Source organism: Drosophila teissieri, chromosome X, assembly GCF_016746235.2.
Source record: "Drosophila teissieri strain GT53w chromosome X, Prin_Dtei_1.1, whole genome shotgun sequence".
Taxonomy (NCBI): Eukaryota; Metazoa; Arthropoda; class Insecta; order Diptera; family Drosophilidae; genus Drosophila; species Drosophila teissieri.
Genome location: NC_053034.1, coordinates 12,282,155 through 12,304,394, shown reverse-complemented (window position 1 = coordinate 12,304,394; position 22,240 = coordinate 12,282,155). Strand labels below are relative to the sequence as shown.

Below are 22,240 nucleotides of genomic sequence, written 5' to 3'. Positions count from 1 at the left end.
TACGAAGTACCCAATGCACCGTACCCAGGCACACCGTTCAGGTTGCATTTATGCACATAGAGTGCCAATTCCCGCTCCACCCAGTTCAGACGTCTTCGAGCGGCAGATGGAGCTGCATAAAGCGGTTTGGGGGCCCAGCATTAATGCTCCCTAAGTTAATGAATACTGTGTTTCATAGCCTGCCGCAGAAGGCTGAAGTAGTCTTTTACAGCTTCCGACTGGAATCCGTTTTGGGCACTGAAAATCAGCCTTAATATAGCGCACAGAAGACTGCACTGAGAGAAAGAGGGGTTTGATATAGTTGCATATGCTATTTTACATTACATCGCTTACAGTTTATTATAAATCTGCTTTTGCCAATTGTACATACTTAATTTACATCACAAACCGAAAAATGCAATTACTAAAATTTGCAAATTATCTGTCTTATTCTTTCAGGAGCCTTCGAAAATTCGTTTCTTATGGTTCGTCAAGGTATGTGAATAAATGTATAAATGTGAATTTAATGGCTAACATCTATTTCTCTATGAATAATTCATTTAACTTACAAATATTATACCCATTGCGTAGTTCCTCTTGTATTATATGATTTAGGGAGATTTCCAAGAATGTTATTCTTAATTTGTAAGTAGAAAAATCAATTTGTAAGTGATTTTTTTCACTGGACCTGATGCTTCCTAGCAAATGGATTCCAAGGAAGGTCGTGCAGTGCAAAAGTGCCGCCGACCGATCTCCTCCACAACCTCATCCGCACATAATCATCATCATCGACATCCGCATGCAGCGAAAAAATGTGGAAAAATTGAAAACAAAAAAAAAGAGAGGCAGCAAGCAAGTGTAGGCGTAATTGTTTTATGTTGATCGCTTCGCTACCCAAACTCTTTTGCTTTTACCACGATTGACTGGATGTGACGATGTGTATGTGATATGATCTATAGTAAAACTGGATATGGCTTTCAGCCATTTAGCATCGCAGTTAAATCAAACTGCACTTGATCCGTAAAGCGTATTCGTCTCATTTCATTTCCTCTTCTTTTCCCCTTTTTTTTTTGTTTTTTTTTTGTACCCAGCCAAGTAAATGCAAGAACATTTTCAATTTTATGCTAATTAGTTTGAATTGGCTTCGGCTGAAAGGCAAAAGGGCCCAATGCAAAATAATGGCCAAGGTGAGAGCGCCTTCAGTGGCAGAATGGCTGTGAATAAAACGCCTACCTACACAGATAAAAAAGGGAAACAACTCGATATCAATTTGCTATTGGATATGTATTTGCATTTGCATTTTCTTTTGATCTTCTTGAGGAGATGTAGTTGGCTGGTAGGTGGGACATCTTACCATTGGAGTTGATAGGAAAATGGTGATGGTCAAACGTAAACCTTAAGCATTTATAGCATCTAAGGGGGAAGACATTAGGTGTACATTAGTAAATTAGGTGTAGATTAAATCAAGAAAATCAGTAGATGAACTAGTTAAATTTTGTAACTGCAAAAGCTTTTCATTCTATATATATGTATATAATGTATTCCTTCGATCCATCATTAAATATGTTGCAGTATATTTTGTATATTACTCGGCCAAATAAAATAAAGGAAACACGAGTCGCATCTGCGATATGAGGGCCACTTAAGAAATCAACAATAATAACTCTGCATGAAGATAAGCCTCAACATCGACAGCAACCCTTTGTCTTTCTGGGTGACTGGTGAAAAACTCTGGTTATCCGATGACCATAATTCGACTCGACTGGTCCGCTTCACCATCCATCCATATGTACATGTACACATGTTTATATAATATATATATAAATGTTTTCGCAACCTGACCCTTCGCTCTTATCGCTGTAATTCCAACGGCATACAGCGAATTAAATGCTTAGTTGAACAAAAAGGTCCTCGCACAGCCTTTTCAGCAATGTTAAAGACTTTTAAAAGTTGCCAAAACAGAGGGGTCGTATAAAATATCGACAATTTGATACCCTTTGGCGAAAATACCTATGCAATTATACTTGTGTTTTTTATATCTTATTGTTTTTAAAGAGTTTTTACTTACCATAGACACTTTAGAAATTGGCAATGTTCTGCTTCATTATAATTCTTCAGTATTTAGCCTTTGGCTGCATCTTTTTTCAAGCCAATGCATTGAGCAGCAAATGTGAATAAGAAATATTTAATACATCACCCGTGGCTGCGGTAGGCAAACGCCAGGACAATAAAAGGAGTCGGAAGTCCTGGAAGGGACCTGGGTCAGGTGTGTAAGCCTTAGCGGTTAAAATCGCATTGACGTGTGTGCCAAAAGAGCGTAAAACCTCAAACACGTTGTTAAACTTTTATGCGTTACTGTTGAACCGGAAACGGAAATCTAATAGACCAAAGCATGCATAAGTGATGAAGTGAGAAAAAGTGGCCCAAAAACCCATCAAATCAAAGGGGACGAAGATGGAAAAGGAAAACCCTTTTCAATGCTGCCCAAAATCTTATCAGCGGCCAAAAGTTTTGCACGTCACGTTTCCCACTTTGCCAAGCTCGGGATTTTCCATTTTTTTGTTGCTGTTTTTCTTTTTTTTGCTTCCATCATTTTTGGTTCCCCTTTTTAAGCTTGACCTTTGAGAAAAGCAAAGGGTCGAGCGAGAGGCGTCTTTGAGGCAAAACTTTGCCACAACCTTCCAACCTTCGCGCACTACCCATACGGCAGTTAAAGGATGTGCAGATAGCCGGAGGATGGTGGTGGGGGGTGGATGTTGGGTGGCACGGCCTTGATATTGTGAACACATGTTACGGGGTAGATTACCTTGTCAATCGCTTCGTTGAACGATTACTTTTCAAACGTTGGCAACTGAAAGCCATGCAGAAAACTAAAAAAAAAGAGTAAAAAAAAGCTAAGACAGGAGACCAAAGTCATCCGGCTTTTGGGAATAGATTCATGACTTCCTTCCTGTTTTATCTGGTGTACAAACTAGAAGGCATATATTTCACCACCTCGAGGATCTGATCGCGCGGGACCAGACAGAAAAAAATACAAAAAACGAAAAAGTTCCAGCGATGACATTGTTTTATTTCTCATTTCACAGGCTATACAATAAAACCACCTCCCTGCGCTGCTCCACCGACGGTAAATGCTTTGGTTTGGTTTGGTTTCGTTTCTCTGCCAAATCCGCATCATTGCTTCCAGTTGCACCCCGTGGTGCAAACATTGGCGCCCGAGAATCCAATTCAGACCGTTTTCGCTGCTCTTCTTCCTGCCAAGGTGTAAAACCAAATCCTCTACCCTTTGAAAATTTTACTTCCTTCTCAAACGATTAATTCTTAGTATATCGTTAGTGTAGTTAATATTTTCAACCATATTTGGATTGTCTAAACTCTATCGCTGTTCATACTTTAAACACAACCCTTTATACATCACCCTACAAAAATTAAGAAAGAACGAACAATTTGTGTTACATAATATCTATATAAAATGAAACTGGTTATTCGATTCAAAAATCTGAAGCTCATTGGTGAGGCGACGAGGCGGAACCAACGAATCGCGATGCAGGCAAAAGGACCCAGGTCATTTGACTCGCTCTTATGCCATTTAAATGAATGTGACGACAGGATGCCAATGATCGTGGTCGGCCGGTGCTCGGTGCCATTTATTTTCGAGCAAGTCAATTATAAATTATGATTACAGTGATCACAACGTTTATGGCATGTGGATGTGACATTACATTCCCATCGCGTTTGCAATCGCATCCAGATGGGCTTACCTCTTTATTCCATCGATTAGTTGAGCATTCGAGCTAAGGATTTTTAGTTAGCAGATAGATATATACGAAATAATAGGGGTGTAAAGTTCGTTTTACATAGCCCATTAAGTATCGCCGAGTTAGCCGGTCGGTCACAACATTTTTGTCGTTAATAATTTAAAATGAACTTTGTTGGCTGTTTGTGGGCTGCCTTTCATTCTCCATTCTTCATTCTTCACCGCCAAGTGGCCGTAACGATTTTAGACGATTGACAGCTAAGAAGCGGGTGTCCACACACAGCCTTTTGCCCTTTTTATCAATGCCGACAGGTTTGCAGCTGTTGTTGTTACCTTGCCGCCAATGTATCTGTCTCTGCTGCTAGCCAGTTATGTTTGTCATATTTTATGGGCCGGTTACGTCTGGCAGCTCACTGCTGCGACCCACGTCCAATGACCAGCGTATCCAGCGTATTCAGTGTGTCCAGTTTGTCCAGTATGTCCAGTGTGTGGAGTACCCATTGTCCCGGTCGTAGCCCCCGAGATTCTCTTCCTGTGGCCACTGGCCGCAGCCACATAACCGAAGTCCGCCCCCTTGGTCGAGTGATATATATGACAACGGATTTTGTTTTAGTGGCATGGGTGACAATCCCTTTAGAAACCTTAATTTATTCACGCATGTCGGCGAAATGTGCCCCTTACACGCAATTCAAGAAGAGCGGCTAGTCAGTGCAAGACGTCTTCCCAGAAACAAGGACGGCGATAAAGACAAAGACAAAGACAACAGTAAGGCAGACAGTTCTCTCTAGAGGGATCCATATAAATGGTACAATATTGTCGTAAACATGAATATTTACCCTTAAACGTATTAGGATAAATGTTTTAATATTCATTCGTACTTGACTAGTGCATACAAAATGCTGTTTTATGAATCATTTTCTACGCCTTGTTTTGTCTATGACCAACATGGCGGATGAGTAATATTAGGGTGTTTAGAACTACACTCTTAAAATCGCCTCTGAAATCACTCTATCTTGAATCAGCTAAACAAATAAAACAACTGATTGTGAGTTCTTAAAGAACATGACTTTGAGAAAAGAATGAGATTTTCCCCCACTTAAAACACTTGGAAAATACTATGCCATGCCACCTTTGTCTCATGCCATTTCTATTACCTTTATTAACGATACTATTCACTATTAAGTCAACTCCTTATCCAACCCATTCCAACATTCCAGGGTAAGGGTGTGCGTAACACATTCGCTTGGCCTAATTGACTGCATTATTTATGAGATGTGCCCAAGACATGGGATTCTTGGTCGGACATCCAGGAACCACAGTGGACAACTCGAAAAGGGGTTGACATATACATATGGTGGGCCACTCGCACGTTGGGTTCAATCACTGGTCAGTGGGGTGGTCAGTGTTGGGTGATTGGAAGTCGGAAGTCCGGACGGAAATCGAAGATGTGGGTGCTGGGATTACACTATTTCGTCTTTTTTTGCGGCCATAAAATATTCACGAAGTCAATTTACCATAACGGAATGTTGCTGCTGTAATCCTTTGTGATTACACTGTTCAATAAGTTTGGCATATGTTGCAGAAAGTATGGAACCTCAACACCATATTCACTATATCAAATATAATTCCGAAATTAGATTTGGAAACATATTTCAAGCAAAGGCTCCCCTTAAAACATGAGATTAAATCTAAAATGGCCTATATTATGCTACATTTTTGTAGAAGTGTAATCAACTGACTTGGCGATTGATTTGCGAGACAGCAAAAGTAGTGAGGTCATTAATTAAACGAAAAGTTTTGTGATACACGTGCTGCCCTCTTCTTGTTAACAACAAAATCCTTTGTCAATGCCCAAGACCATTGGGCATGTATTGTACGAGTACAAGTATCTATGCTGTGTAATATTACTCAGGGGCGATGGTCCCTGAGATTTAAATTCAGATTCGAATCTGAATGTTACTCGCACATTTGTGATATACAGCCATTTTCGCGCCGCGTGAATCTCATCCTGGACAGGGGAAAATAAATTACTTTAAACGGTTCCGAATAGCAAATTGCTGATTGTCATTTCAAAAGCCACACATATCAGTGTCAATGACTGCGGACCAGGAACCTGGAACCTGGAACCCGGAGCCTGCAACCTGGAGCCTGAGACGATGGACGCTGGACGCCCTGCATCTCTGCTGGGCCCAGAAAGATTATGGTCTTGGGGTCTTCAAGATTGGGAAACCGGACGCTGTGTGTGTGTGACTGAGCGAACTTTAAATGACGAATGACCACAGCAAAACGCAGAGTGAATCGGGATCACAAGATGTGAGACCAGAACGGCAATAATACGAGCTTGGGACGACGACGGCGACGACGACGACGATTCGCGGGAATTGAGATTGGGATGAATTTTTATAATTGAGCTGAGCAGATTTTTTAATCCCTTTCTGTGCTCCTCTGCTAGTTTCGTTTTGGGGCAAGATTGACCCACGGCAGAGGCAATTCTCGGGGCAGAAGCGTTCCCTTGAGGCGGAAATCTTCCTTTAGCGGGTCAAAAAATCGGAAATTGTAGATCATTTAAATCGTTTATTAACCGAAAGTATTCCCTTGAGCCTTATAGTTTAATACTATTTAGCTGATTTAGCCATTTGAAACCATTAATGGCCAACTCGCTAGCTTAATCAGCGATTCAAGTATTTTGTGGAATCTATCAGAACTTGACATGCAATGTTCTTTCGTTCTCAACGTAAAGTGCAGTTTTTTTTTTCCTAGAGCATAAATATCAACAATTTTCTTCACCGATCTGCGCTTCAGATTGACCAAAACTATTCCAGTGGATACAGTAAACCACCGCCATTGCCCTGAATTATTGACATCTGGTCCCATGCCATCAATCTCGCAGAAGATTATAAGGACTATTGGTGTTGTTGCTGCTGCCGTTGCAGTTTGCTTCTTTTTTGTGCTTTTTTTATATTTTTTTTGTCTGTTACTTTTTTTGTTTTGTATTTTTTGTGCTTCTGAGCCAACCTTCTATCACACAGGTACACTGCATTCGTGGAGTTGTCCGGGGTCCAACTTTAGCCCCGGCCAAAGGCAATTTCACCGTCTGACCATCGATCCCTTCTGTTTAAGCCGCATGCGGTGCACTATACTATGCCATACAATACCATTCTATACCATACCACACCATACTATACCAATATGAAAGAAGAACTTCGGTTGACGATGCTGCCAACGTCAATCGCTGGACTTCAGTTGGGATGTTGGATGTTGGGGCGGTGGAGAACTGCCATCGTATCGAGAGCGTGTAGCAAAATTCGTGCCGTGACCGCCCCTTTCAATTCTGTATTATCAGATTAGCTTTTTTTTGTGTGTGCGGTTGTTGTTGCTGCTGCTGCTGCTGTTGTTGTTGTTGTTCATAAGCCATTTGTTGTTGCAGTTTTTAGTAGTTGGTGCAACAGCAGCAGCAGCATCAGCATCAACGGCTGCTGCACTGCAGTAATGCTATTGACCGCCAGCATTAAATTACGATTGGGAGTCGTGGCAGCCGGCCACAAGATGCCTATGATGCCGATGATGACACTGCTCGTTTACGAGAACTCTGGGCTGCTGGTATGCGTCTTTGGGGTCTTTGAATGTGAATTAGAGCCGGGTTAACGTTCACTCCACGACAGGTGCACTTAAAGAAGCACTGAGGCTGAGGCCAGACCGTAAAAAACGAAAATACCCACAAACGAACGAAATCGGTATCTGGAAGTGAGGCATATGACCACGGATGAACTTGCTGCATCAGATCAATTAGACAGTTTCCAAGGAGTTCAGTGGTTGTAGAGCAAAACAATCTGGGCAGATTTTTACTTGCGTTAGTTGGACATCATATAAGTTTACAAAATCTAATTAGATATTAATAAGATTTAGAAAAAACTATAATATTTTCCTATTTATTTATATATTTTATATTACAGCTCAAGTTCTTAGTAACTACTAATATAACAGTTTAATTTGGAAAAGGATACCGAAGAGGTTGATGATATGTTGAAATTCAATTAAACTAATGTCAGATGGGACCTTATGTAAATGATAAATTGTGCTGTTATGCATGACATTATAATTATCTTAAATATGCGTATTGACAGTGAGATTAGGCAAAGTTTAAAAAGGCCGAGAACCATTTAAAAGGAACACATTCGCCGTGCCCCCTGTGTGTTGGCCGTTTTTGTTGCCATTTGCTGCTTGTTTTCTGCGTGTTCGCTTCGGGCTGAACGATAACATTGTGGCAATTTTATTTACCCACAATCTGTTGTTTTTCCTCGTACAACTCGAGACCGGGGCGCCAAGAGCCAACAGGATAGCCAGGCTAGCCAACTGCAGGACTAGCTAGGAGCTGGAGTTGGAGTTGGAGTTGAAGTTGGTTGGAATATAGTCAGTGGCACAGACAGGGACCCAAACCGAGTACGAGTCCTGCCAAACAGGAAGGAAGAGAGCGGATTTCAGCGGAAGGAAACACTAAAATGTTACTTTAAATAAATTGCACCACACCGGAGGCTCGGTTCGGTTTGGTTTGGTTTGGTTCGGCTCTGCTATTTTCTAGACACAAAACCTCTCCTTTACTGTCCTCGAAAAAGGGGGAGGTCATTGAAATGTGGCTATATGGCTGTATAGCTATATGGCTATATGGCTACATGGCGATATGGCTATATGGCCATGCCGATGGCAATGGCGATGGGGATGGCGATGGCAATAGCTAGATGGTGTTACTACCAGTATACTCGTACCAATGTATTCAGCCTGGGGTTGGTGGGTTTGCCGGGTGTGACATGGCCAACCACACACATGGATGCGGATGGGATGGCACCCATGTGTATTTGTATGTATCTACATATGTCTGTACATATGTATATCCATACGTATATATACATATAAGATAGGAGCGAGCGCACACCTTCCTAAAAACCCGGACGGACTGCATGTGCAGTATCGTATCTACTGGCGCACCGCACTGCATTTATTTATTTGGACACTAACGCCCTCGCAGCCAGGGCAGCAAAATTTACGAGCTTCCCTTAATCGATCTAAAATTAAACGGCTTGCTGGAATCAACCCTTTTTCGTGTGGAGAAAGGAAAAAACAGCGAACTTCCACTTCCACCTTCATGCATTTTAGCTATCTGCAATCCTAATTGTTATCAACAATTTGCAATTCTTCTTCTACAAAACTATCGCTCCAAAGCGCTCAAGTTCATGCGAATTTGCCTTTTTCCTGTGCAATTCGTTTATGTGCCTAATTTATGGCTTGAATCAGAGAACTGCAAGAGTGGCATTTTTTGAGTGTCGGGTGCCACTCACACCGGGCATCGCGGGTACTTACAAACACCCGCTCAAAATATTCGGGTATCTGCAAGCACCCTGGTGTGCGCGCACCCTTTGTAAAAATTTTTAATATTTTCTTCCCATATTTAACTTAATAAATGTATAATTTTTCTTTTTAAAATGATAATACAAAAACAAGCAGCCACAGAAGCCGCAGCCTTCAGAAAGCTATGCGTCCCTCTTCATTTCCCCCCAGGTACTCACCCCCTTTCCTCAAACTTATTCCACGTCAGAGCTGACAGCTGGTTGTAGCTCCTGGAAAATAGGTAGCTCAGGCACTTCCTCCAGTAGGTCGAAATCACATTATTGATATCCTCTGCTGCCATATATCACATATCACTGCACCACTCACAATTATTATTTAAAAAAAAAACATCGAAAAAGTTGTTTGCTTACGTAGGACTTTTGAGAATCGCAGAGGAGGGCACCTATATTTCGGTATTATTTAGTATTAAGTATTTAGTATTATTTAGTATTTAATACTATTTTAGTATTTTTTATTTTATTTTTTAGTATTTAGTATTTTTTAGTATTTAGTATTATTCATTATTTCCTTTTAATGTAACGTAATACTTTCAGCTATCTTACTTATAATTTTATAATTTTACTTTGAATGCCAGCTAGAACAATAGAAATAGAATAGTGTTAATTAAGTATAAATATTACTTAATAATATACATATAAGATTGTTTTTTGTTAAGACATTAGTTAAGACATTTATTGCATAGCAGGCACTCGGATGTTTTTGTGCAAGTAACAAAAAACACCCGGGTGGCAAAACACCAGGGTGTTTGTTATTGCCGCAAATAGAATGTCAACAAACACCCGGCTGCTGAGACACACGGGTGAACAAGGGAAAACTTACCGTTCCTAGAGAAATTTGGACTCAATTATACACAATTTTATTCTTAAATGCCAAGAAATGGCATTTGAAATGAAAACAAACAAAATAAATATCAGCAATACAATTGCGAAACAATAAACATGAGAATCACTTAATAGAGAGAATAACCGAATTATCGGAAAATTCTTATACAAAAAATCGGAGTCTATAGAATTTGTGGTTTTACTACGTTTCATTTTTTAAATCAATAGAAATGAGAGAAGGAGGTTTGGTGTTCCGCTCGACACTCGACAAATATCCGTTTTGCCAGTTTTGAAACTATTCCCCGATAAATCCATCATGTTGATATCTATCTGACCACGCAGAGTGAAGTTCCGATTCCCAAAAACACAAACAGAGATTTAAGAATTTTTCAGATATTTTATTGCAAACATATATAGCTTAAATATGAGTTGAAGGTATTTGTCTGGTTACTGTTTCAGAACTAACTAACCGACTACATAATTACTTTAGGATTTGTTTGTAATAAAAAAACAACAAAACGGTTCATATTTTTTTTTTTGTTTATTATTTTCGATGTTGGATCTTGAGGACTTTGAATGAGTGATCCTAACCCAGTTCGGTAAACGGCAATCTGTAATCAAATTTTGTTCGTTTCCTCATATCAAGCGTTTCGTCGTTGGTTGACTCATATTATTTGCATTTGCATTTGCATTTCCATTGCCATCGTCATATCATATACAACACACTTAATATTTCAGTTACAATAAAAAAAAAAAACGTTACTCACGATACCAGTAGGCGCTGCTTAGAGGCTACTTAACTTACATAATCGAGTATCACTAACAATATGTATCGTTATTTATTTATTTAGTACTTGTTATTTCTTTGCCATTTATAAATTCTCTACAACACGACGTACTTGTACACAAAACATCAGTTTTCATAAGTACAATTTAAAAAAAAAGGGACTCATATATATAGTATATATATGTATATATATATATTGTATGTATATTTATGTATAGAAAAAAAAAATGCTAGTTGATCCATCTAAATATTTTTATTTTAGCATTAGCCTAAGTGAAAGTATTTTCGTATTTATGAGCGGCAGACGATCTTCGATCTTCGATCCTCGATGTGAGCATGAGCAATGCATTTTCCATATATATATATAAATAAATATATATATAGATGGATGAAGATATAAACCTATCCATAGGGATCTGCATATCTGACTTCCAAAGTGTGTGCGCCGCATGACATTTGGGGGGCTCTTAGTGATAAAATGCCAACGCCTTGGCATAGTACGAGGTACATGGTCATGATATGCGATCGGGACTTTGCCGCTGGCCCGAATCCTCGGTGATGCCGGTGGCATCGCCGGCATGCGCCGGATGTGCACAGTGATCCGGTGATCTGGACTGCGATCGGGATCTCTTCGGCGGTGGCGTTATCGAGTGCTGTGAATTTGAATCGGAGGAGGTGCGTCGACAGAAGGGACTGAGTCCGCCCATTCCGGCGGCAGCGGCGGCGGTATTGCCAGCACTGGCGGCCAGCATGTGGGGCGTCAGTTGGGGGAATCTCGGCATGCGCGGCAGTCCGGCAAAGAGAAGCGGACTCGCGCCGCTGCCGTGGCTCAAAAATAGGCGGGGACTGGGTGGCGAGCCATCGCCGGCGATCAACGGATAACCAGCGTGGCCATGTCCAACGGCGAAACGATGCTGCAGTGCCTCGAAACAGAGCGGTACATTCAGTCCATGGGCATGGGCACCGGCGCAAATGCGGGCCAGGATCTCCGCCTGAATGCTGCCCACCGCCGCCGGATTCACTCCAACACCACCACCTCCACCACCACCACCGCCGCCAGCCGCTGAGCCCACCATCGCCGAGTGATGGAAGCCGCTCTTGTTGTTATTCAAATTGAGACTCATTAGCTCCAGGAGCGGATCGGTTGCGGGCATCACGGGTGCATGGAGTAATCCATGATCATCGCTGGTCGACAGCAGTTTGCGATGCAAATTGAGATTCGAACTGTGACGATCGCGGCTGCGTTTCGAGGGAAATGCGGCATTGCAGCCATCTATATTGCACTTGTGGTGCAGCTTGAGGTGGACGCTCTGGTGGTGCGTCTTGAGATGAAAGTGGTTTTGGAATATCTCACCGCAGGCGGTGCACTTTAGGGGGTTCTCCTTATCGATGGGCACTTCGGGCACCTCCACTTCCGTTTCCGGTTCCGGCTCCGGCTCGGCTTCGGGCTCTGTTTCAGTTTCCGGCTCCGGTTCGCGCTCCTCGAGCTCCGTGGCACTCAATCCGTTGCCACTTTCACGGCGCACACTATTGTTAATATTATTATTATTGTTATTATTATTATTGTGATTGGCAGTCTTGTCGCTGGACTCCTCCGCCAAGGACTCATCGCCGCCCATCAGCTCCTGCTTGATGCGCACATAGCGATTCTCATCCGCCTCGTAGTTGATCTCCTCCAGGGGCTCCAATTTGATGGCGGCCGCTGCCCGTGAAAGGTCCAGTGTGGTGTCCGCCGGCGACGACTCTTCCTGTTCCTCATCCACGTTGCCGTCCTCCTTGTCAGCTGGCCTCGTCTCCTGCTCCTCCAGTTTCATTTCTGGCTTGGATGCCGAACCTACAGGATCTGGTTCAGGTTCCTGCTCTCGCTTGCGTTCTTGACCCTGCTGCTGTTCGAGGTCCGCATCTTGATCCTGATCCGGATCCTGTTCCGTCTTAATGCAGAGACCCACCGGCCTGAGATCACCGTAGGGCGTGAGGGGTGGCGATGGTATCGACTTGGTGGACTCGCCCACCTCCGATTCTTTGGCGGATGCGGCGGCCTGCGCGGGCAGACGCACCTTCTTAATGGACAGATCGGCGGCCACATCGTAGTCGATTGAATTCTCGCCCGAATTCTCATCCGATTGCACGGGACATCGGACGGGATTCTGGCTCTTGCGTTTCCGTTTATTGGCCGCCATTTGGGCGAGGGCATGGGCGTGCCCAAGCGAGTGGGCGTGACCGTGCGAGAGGGCGTGGGCGTGGGCATGGGCGTGGGCATATGTGTGGCACTCCTCAAGGCCGGACTGGACAACCTTGCCCGGACTGGATTGCTCTTTGGTTTGACTCAGGCTGGATACCGCCGATGTGGAGCGCTCGTCGCTCTCGTCGTTCTCATTCTCATTATCGTTATCGTTCTCGTGGTCCAGCGGCATGCTATCGATCTCATCGCCAACCACAACGATGCCATCGGGATCATCGTCATCTTCGTCCTCATCGCCGTCAGCCTCGTCGTCATCATCGTCGCCGGCCATGTGGATGCCAACCTGCAAAAGAACAATGGAAAATGTTATTGAATCGTTGCTAAAAACTATAAACAAAGTTAAATGTCTAAGGCATACTAATCAGGAGCAGGTCTCACAACTATTTAAACTGAGCTCTAAGATATCGGAATACTATATTTTATCTTATATGGACAACACGTCGGATGAGTAATATTTATTTACTTAAAGATAGATTTTTGAACCTACCTCCAGTATCTCGTCGTCGTCCTCATCCTCAGTGTGCTCGTTCTCCAGCGCCAGCTTACGTCGCTGTCCCTCGAAACGTCCGGCATCCAAGTAGGATCTCTGCAGGTAATCCTGTCCGTGCTTCAACTCCAGGGCACCGACTCCCGCTCCAGATCCCGCACCCGAGCCGCCCATCGCATGATGCCGCATATCTGGTGGCGGCGTCAGCAGCGGGAAGCTGCCGAATGGTGCCAGCCCAGCCATGAGACCATTGGGCGCCTGGAGCAATAGCGGATGCGGTTGCGCACTGCGTCCATCGTGCGGCGAGATTTTGCGTCGCAGATGCGGCGAATGGAGCTTGGGATTCGGATTGGCGCTATGGCGATTCCTCGATCGCCTCGAGCTGAACATCATGCTGCATCCATCCACTGTGCACTTGTGCATCTCCCTGAGATGCACCGCCGAGAAGTGAATCTTCAGAGCACCCTTGTCGCAAAAGGTCTTCAGACAGACATTGCACTGTACTCGCTTCTTGCCCGTCACCGGGTTGATGAACTGGGTGCCCAAATTTGCGGGCATCGAGCCCCATTGCCGCTTGCCACCGCCGCCGCCAACGGATCCTCCATTTCCACCACCACCACCACCACCACCTCCTCCGCCCGGTGAGTGTGGCGTCTTTCGACTCGCCCGCATGTTGGAGGATAAGGCCAGGCGGGTCATGCGCTGCGAACTGGACCATGATCCCGAAGCGGATCCCTTATCGCTGCTCCGTTGCTGCTTGCCGGATGATTCCTCCACGGATCCTGCACCCGAACTGGAGCCCGAACCGGACCCAGAACCTGAGCCGGACCCCGAACCCGCCTGATGCTGATACTGGCCAACACCTGATGGCGGCGATGGTGGGGATCGAGAATCGGGCGGCGGTGGAGGCGGCGGCGGTGGCGGTGGCAGGTGATAGGCCATGGCCATTGCATTGAAGAACTGGTTCCGATGCAGGTGGTGCTGATGCTGCTGCTGCTGCTGCTGACTGTGGTGATGGTGTTGTCCGAATTCCGTGGGACTCTGCGGCAGCGGCAAGGGACCACCAAAGGCACCCAGCGCCGCCGCCGAGCTGATTTTCCGAAAGTCAAACGGTTGCATGTTCTGCAAATCACTCAGCGGATTCATGGGATTCGGATCGTGCGTGGGCGTACTGTTGCCCGTTCCAGTGCCCGATCCGGTGCTACTACTATTGTTATTATTATTGTTATTATTATTCCTACTTGCCGCCGCCGATAGCTTCTGCTGCAATTGATTTTGCAAATGCAGCTGGGCATGGGCCAGCTGCGAGAAGTGAACGCTCATCGATTGCGCCGACGATTGTGCGTGCGACGATGTCTGCTGGACGCTGCCGGAGGAGCGGGACGGCGACTGGTGACCGCCGGCGTTCGCATTCAGGGCGAGGGGATGGCGCAGCGGTAGCGCCAGGGGCAGCGGATGCGGATGCGTATGTGGATGCGGATGCGAATGCGAGTGCGGGTGGATGGGGTGCGTCGTCAAGGGCAGCGGCGGCAGGGGCGGCGAACTGCGACGGCTGGGGGTCATCACCATTGAAGCGGGTGATGATTCGCGGCTCAGGTGCACGTTCCCTCCACCGGTTGGCAAATGTGGGTGGTGCTGATGGTAGTGGTGGTGGTGCTGGTGCTGGTAGGGGAGGTGATGCTGGCTCTGTTGCCTCTCATGACCTTGCAGTGCGTGGCGATAGGAGGCGGATACTGTGGCGGCGGCGGCGGGCAGGTGGTATAACAACGATGACGACGACGACGACGTCGACGGAGGTGGTGGCGGTGGCGGAGTAACCGAACCGCCGGCGGCTAAACGATGAACTTCAGAGGCGGCGGCGCGAGGATGCGGTTGCGGATGCGGATGAAAGTGCGGCGAATGCTTCTCGTGGCCAATATTCATCAAGCGGCGGCTTAGGAACAACAATTAATCTGTAGACTTTTGACGATACATTAGACTAGATGCGGCATTTAGGTTTCCAGGTGTTGGGTGCTGTGCTTTGGACTTCTGTCGATTCGCTGCAAGAAGAGGAAAATGCAAAAGATGTATTAAATAGTACACTTATGCGTATCGAAATCTCGGAATATTTAACTATACTTTACTCTTTTAGAAGTCTACTCCAAAAAACATAATGACAAACCAACGAAAAAAAATGGGAAAATTACAAATTCTTGACAGTAGAAGCGTTTCGTTTCATTTTGAGATATCAATCATTTATTAGTAATAATATTTCTCTTTTTAATGCACGGTACTTAAGTCCCCTTTTTGTTATTTATTTACTTAGTGTCACATTTGTATTTTTATTTGCTGCCCGCAATAGTTTATCTTCAGCATGAAAGTCTTGCAAAAGCCGAGTGTAAAAACGTATATACTTATGTATACTATATTTGTACACTGCCCGTACCTGTGGTATTACGAGTATAATTTCAATTAATTTCGCCCGAGTTTGTGGTGACCAAGTGTGTGTGGCATTTAAGCGATCTGGGGAGCAGCGTGTCTGAGCGCCTCGCAGCCACATATCTTCCACCATCTCAAACATTGTCAAGGAGTTTCCACCGAAACCGCCTAACGAAGTGGCCACAACTCGATGGAGCGGACCGCGGACCGCGGACCACGGACCACGGACCATCATGCCATCAAGCCATCATGCCATCATGCCGTCATACCAGCGGACCTCCCAGACACCACACATCATCCACAACCACACCGTGCATACACGAGTACAGATGATTATTGAAAATAAAAATAAGAATAATGATGTGACAAATTCTGAGTGGTCACTTCACGTCTCTAGAAGGAGTGATGGCAAGGGAGCTGAAGAGTCGTCGGATGGCAGAGGGACAGAGGGACACTTGTAGACACACACACACACACACACACAGAGCACGGCGTGACATGACAATGTGATAGTGTGTGCAGAAGACGCTCTTCGCGCTGTCGTCTACGGCCACTTGAAGTCCCCATGTCACATTCTTCTGTGCCGGCACCACCACCACACAAGAGCCAGACTGAAGACTCAAGACTGGCGATCTTCGATACGTTACCATACGATCTGATACGATCCGATCCCATACGAAGCGATCCAATCTGATGGCGACCCGACTAGATCCGAGTCCGAATTCGTCGCCGAGTTCCCGAAATCGAATTCAAATCGATAGGGATGACTGTGATCGTGATATTCAACTCAACTCAACTTAACTCCACTGCCACTTCCACTTCCACATCAAGATGAAGATCGAGGCCGAGAGATCGCGATCATTACGCGCGACCTCTTGATGATCCCATGTGATGAGTGCCGTGCCGCTTGCGACGAATACTTCAATAAAAAATATTCAAGAAGGCGGTTCAGCCTGCATGCGAACAAATCCGAAGGATTTGGATTCAAAACAAACAGAATCCAGTTTTTGCAATGTTATTGTAATACAAAGCTAAAACTACTTAAACGTTTATTTCTTATTCAAAAAAGAATTGCAATCTCTTTTTTCTTCATTTAACAAATAACTCCAATGTGAAAGAGTAGAAGTAACAAATTCACCCCAGGGCGACATGCAATGATATATGGCAAATGACAAATTGTGCGATTAAATGTGTATCAAAAATTGCAGCTATTGAAACTTTCGCTGCTATTATTATTATTTTTCTTCTTTTTTTTTCATCTCTCGCCTGCCTTCGGACAGTGCCATGTGGCATTGGGGAACTTTTGCATGATATATGTCATCTTGGCAAGTCATTTAAATGGTATACAAATTGTTTTTTAATTGCCACCTGTTCGGGCTGCTGTTGTAACGACATTTATTACGATTACGTTTCTGTTCGGTTCGGCTCGGTTCTCTGAGTAGGGAACTTTTTACCGGCATTTAGAACCGGAGATGCACGGCGCGGCAGCTTTTAATTGCTTTCAGTTGATATTTAATTTGATATTTTTTTCTTACTTATTTTGCCGTCTATATTTGTGATTTGACACGTTCCGAATCTGAGAGTTCTCAGTTCTGAGTTCTGAGTTCTCAGTTCTGATCAAACCAGTTTTCCATCGCCATCATCATATGTTGTGCGAGCTGTGTGTATCTGAACCCATCTGCTCTGGGCACTGATTGCATAAAAGTGACAGTTTGCAGCGAGAATTATTGGAGCTTTGTTGTCTGCCTATAATTGGGGTTCATAGTCCAAAGTAGCTGGACGTCTTTTTCATTGTCTATCTATATTTTAAAGATTGATATGTCAGATATATGTAATCATTTTGTTTCTTTCATTGCCTTTTAATCATTTAAGCTATCCAAAAATCAAGGCAGTAGAATTTATTCGTATTCTAATAGTACCGGCAATTGAACATTGCAGTGCATCAGACAAACAAAGATATATTTTCCAATTGGGATGAATATGCTCGTTCAAAGACTCAGTTTTTATTCAATATTTGGAATGCATGACGGATGCATACCTTAGCGCTAAAACCTTATTTAAATGTTATTTTGGGATGAATTAAAAAAAAAAGTAGTTAAGTGAGATTTATAAGCCAAATTTGTGACGGACGCCTAACTAAAGGAACAAAAAAAAACTGCAGCTCACCCAAATACAGCAATCATATGTTTGTTAGCACCGATCGATGCTGTTGGGCAATTTGTATCCGAAGGTTTCATCGACATTTATGAAGCTCTTGCGAGAAGACAGACGAGAATCTGTCCGAGATGAGAACTCCTTTTAATTTCGTATTTCACATGAAACTCATTTTCGTCTCATAACAAAATTGCCGCTAAGCTGCGAGCTGCGAGCTGTGAGCTGCGAGCTGTTTACTCCGTGTATCCCCCGAAACGAACAAAGGAGAAGAAAAATGGCATTCCAGACACCAATCATGATTATTATTGGCTTTATCGCATAGAATCGGCGGCGGCAGCCGTCATAAGGAACATTTTCTTAACGCATTTCCAAAGTCATAAAGCAGCGGCGGTCATAAATGCGTGTTAAAGTCGAACAACAGAACGTTTTCTCTTATTATTTCTTTTTTTTATTTTTTTGTTGAAATGTCAACCATTAAACACGAAAAAGCCGATCCAAACCGATCGTTCTCACAGATCCAATCCGATCCGATCCCACAAGTTCCAACAAAAGAGCCCGAGCCCCATGCCCCATGCCCCATGCCCCATTCCCCGTGACTCTATTTTGTAAAATGTATTTATGAAACACATTAAAAGTGTCAACACGGCTTGCCGCACATGAGATATGTTTGGCAAGTTGCCTTCTCTGTCAAAGCCGCTGTTAAAGCCAACCAACCGCCTGCCCCTCGATATCCCCAGTATCCAGATCCCCAGTAGTAGTATACCCCCCAACCACCAAACCCAAACCCAAAGACCGAAACCCCAATCCCAATTCGAACCCATGGCACCACTTCAGTTCTGATTATGAACGCCTCTGAATCGCCCCGACTGCTGCCGAACAGGGCTTAACAAAGTGATTCCAACATAAACTTACTACTTTTCTGTTCTCTGTTCTCGTTTATATTTTTTTATGTTTTTTTCTTTCTTTTTTGGTTTGTTGCTCTTTTTTTTTTGTTTTCTGTTAGTATGCAAATCCCCGGTGGGATCGTTGACGAAAGCCGCTGGGCTGCCCCGCCGGTAAAAATTCACAGGGAGAAGAGCGCCAACATGGAGCAGTGTTCAATGGCAGGACACGAACATGAACATGGATCCCGGACCTAAATCAGGGATTCTGGGGTCCGCAATTGGTACTGCAACATCGGGTTGGGCGACAAATGCGGCATTCGTGCAGAGAAAATATTTATTTTCATGGAATTATAAGTGATAACACTTAAACTCTTGTAATTGGTGGCTTGTTCATCTTTTATTGTATCAACACTTGTGTCTAAATCATCTAAACTTATAGCTTTAGTTGCAAATAATATGGTTTGTTTTGTAGTAAACCTTATACGTCCTCTCTATTATAGGACTAGCGAATGAAAACCGAAACCTATTGCTCGTCGAGCAGGTGAGAAACCAAAATCTAAATTACACTCACAAAAAATGTTTCTCTTGGCGATAGGTTATCCTAGCACGTGCCTATAAAAATCAAACCAGGAAGAGAACCATGACTTAACCATACACAGAAAGAAATAACACAGTATGGAACACTCATTGAATACAACAAATTAGGGAAATTGACTAGAATAATGTAGTGCGTGCCACTTGCTCTTGGATTCCAAACTGCATTGCTAATAACTAGGAAAAAATGATTGTGGCGTCTGCATTTTGAAGTTCATTTGAATCTTCCTATTATTTTCTTCCGGTGCATGCTCTGGCGCTACTTGGAACCTCGGCCGACTGTCGCTGCCGATCAGACGTGATGTTTGGGTTTGGGTCGCCTGGCAGGGGTCCGCACTGAATGCGCCCCGGATCTGGTTCCCCGTATCCTCGACCTGATTCAGTCGGCCAGAATGGTCGTAATCCGGGGCTTAGACTGTGTTTTAAGTGGATAGGTCGGTTAGCCCTCAAGCGCAAACACGAAGCCGCATCAACATCATCGGATGGAAAGTGTGATGTTGGGGCTACTGGATCTATTGGGGTTTTCTGACTGCAGCATCTGCTTTTATACGCTTTTTTTATTTTATTTAAGAATTGGGAGCGTTTAAGTGGAAGAACCAGTGGTTTTCAGTTCAATTTAGCGAATTTCAGCAAAAGTTGGGGTTGACAGACGCAAGCCTTTGTAATGTGACAAAAAGTTTAGGTATTTAAAAGGATAAAGAAGCTCACCCGAATTCAAAAGTTGAAAAATACGCTTTAAATTTACCAAATTTAAAAATGATATTCAGTAAATAAAGCAAATGATGCTTGCTAAATATTATTTTTCCAGCAATGGAGTATATTATTTCAAGATCTCTTATCGTTCAAGGGACACTAGTGATCTGCCTGGTATTTTTTTGTATTTTGCGCTTTTTGTTTATTTACTTATCGGTTTTTTTGTGGGGCGTCACCAAGTTGATGTCCAAACTGCGACTTGAAATGCGGACCATCCAGCCAAGTTGGCACAGGCTATTCAAGCCATCTCATAGGCTTGGCCGTGGCATTTTTGGTTAAAAGAGCCTCTACCGAAAGTACGCCGAACTGATCTCAAGTAAACCACAAAAGCCATTCTTGTTTGTTGCCGGGAGCAAAATCAACGATTGATTGAAGGAAAGGAAAGGCAAGGAGATTTGAGGCTGTGGCCACAAAAACTGTGGCCATAACCATCGAGGCTAAAATAAAAATACAACAAAAAAAAAGCGAAAAACAAAAAAAAAACTAAAGCTAAAAACTGATGATAAAAACCGAGGCTGAAACCGAGGCGGCGGCGGCTTTGTTCATCTGCTACAAGCATCGCATTTAATGAGATTTATATCAGTTTTTAATAGCTTTGTGACTCTATTGTGCCCGGGCCGTATCTAAAGCAAATCTGGAGTCATCTTGTCGGGGCGATAGAGATATACAAATTAGTCTGCCGAGACATTGTCGAAATAATGGCCTAAAAGTGACCGGTATGAGGAAGTCGAGGAAAGCCCCACCGAATATCATCTACTCGCATACTGCAACTTACGTCTTTTTGTGGCCGTGAACCGACTTCCTGAAGTGCGTTGTATATAGATATAGATATATTTATATATACAATATATAAATATATAAGTCTTCGGCTTGGTATAGATCGGAGTATAGAGTTCGACGGCAGATCTAAAAGAAAAAAAAGAGAGGAAGGCGATGAAAAACGAGTGGTTAGCTATAGCCGATCACGATCTAACAACAAGTTTTGATGATTTATGCCAACACGTCCGTCAAAATGTCAAATTCTTGGGCACACATCAACAATTCGACACATTTCACACATCGATGCCAAAAACCAAATCTCTTCGAGATTGCCGCAATGTTAAAGTCAACGTTATTTGTATGTTTCAGCCCCACCCCACCGCCGGTCCTCCCGAAATTGTGTTAATTTAAATCAAATGACAAAATATAATAAACGACCATAAAATTTAATCCGAGTCTTCTCTAAAAAGGTACGAAAAATGTGTCAAGTGATTGAGCACACATAAGTTGTCCCAATAATCATATAGTCGACTAATGTAGTCACTTTTTGATTTTCTTCTTAATTTCAATTGAATCATGGTAATCTTAGCTATAAGAAATCTATGATGTATATTTTACTTGACAGTTCGATACCCATTTCAAGTATAGATGATGTGTCGCAAAAATCTAGATAAAAAGTCAAAGATTTAAGCCATATCAATCATATTGTATTCGTACTTATTCAGAGTAAGTATTACTTCACAAGGCTTACTGGGCGTATACGCAATTATATTTGAGTTACGTTACTTTTGCTTATAAGCTTCTATTCTTAACAAAGTTAAATTTGGAAAATTGAAAATTTATTTGAAATCAGAACAAATTCATCCGGAAAAGGTACAAAATGTGGTGTGTAACGTAGAGTGTTTGACTAAAGCATGTCTACGTATGACACAAAAGCGAAAAATGAAAACCAATTAAACAAGCTAATCATTTTATTGTCATTAGCACCGGCAGCAACAACACTTACAATGAAAAAAGAAGAAGTCAAATTTAAACGGCTTATTAGCATTACCATTTAGGTGTTATCGTCAGTTATGGCCATTGTGTGTTTGTAAAGAGAAAACCAGTGCCCATGAATGTGCACACTTTGTATATACCCTTAAAGTACGTAAACAGAATAGCATCTGATATATGTACATATGTATGTTTCTTTGAAAGACTGG

General features: G+C 43.4%; 1 protein-coding gene across 2 annotated transcripts in view; it reads right to left on the bottom strand.

The window, feature by feature from the left end:
- Window positions 1-10,401: 10,401 nt before the first annotated feature.
- The window catches only part of LOC122623089, a 30,056-nt gene continuing 18,217 nt past the window's right edge, over window positions 10,402-22,240 (bottom strand). Inside the window, exons 3-5 of one of the 2 annotated variants that reach the window (XM_043802018.1) lie at window positions 21,055-21,185; window positions 13,477-15,515; window positions 10,402-13,272 (exon numbers count right to left, since the gene is read on the bottom strand). In XM_043802018.1, the coding sequence (XP_043657953.1) occupies window positions 11,260-13,272; window positions 13,477-15,399 (3,936 nt within the window). In that variant the 5' untranslated portion in view covers window positions 15,400-15,515; window positions 21,055-21,185 and the 3' untranslated portion in view covers window positions 10,402-11,259. Of the gene's footprint in view, window positions 13,273-13,476; window positions 15,516-15,599; window positions 15,652-21,054; window positions 21,186-22,240 lie in introns of those variants that run through there. The other variant, XM_043802019.1, reaches the window with a different exon arrangement.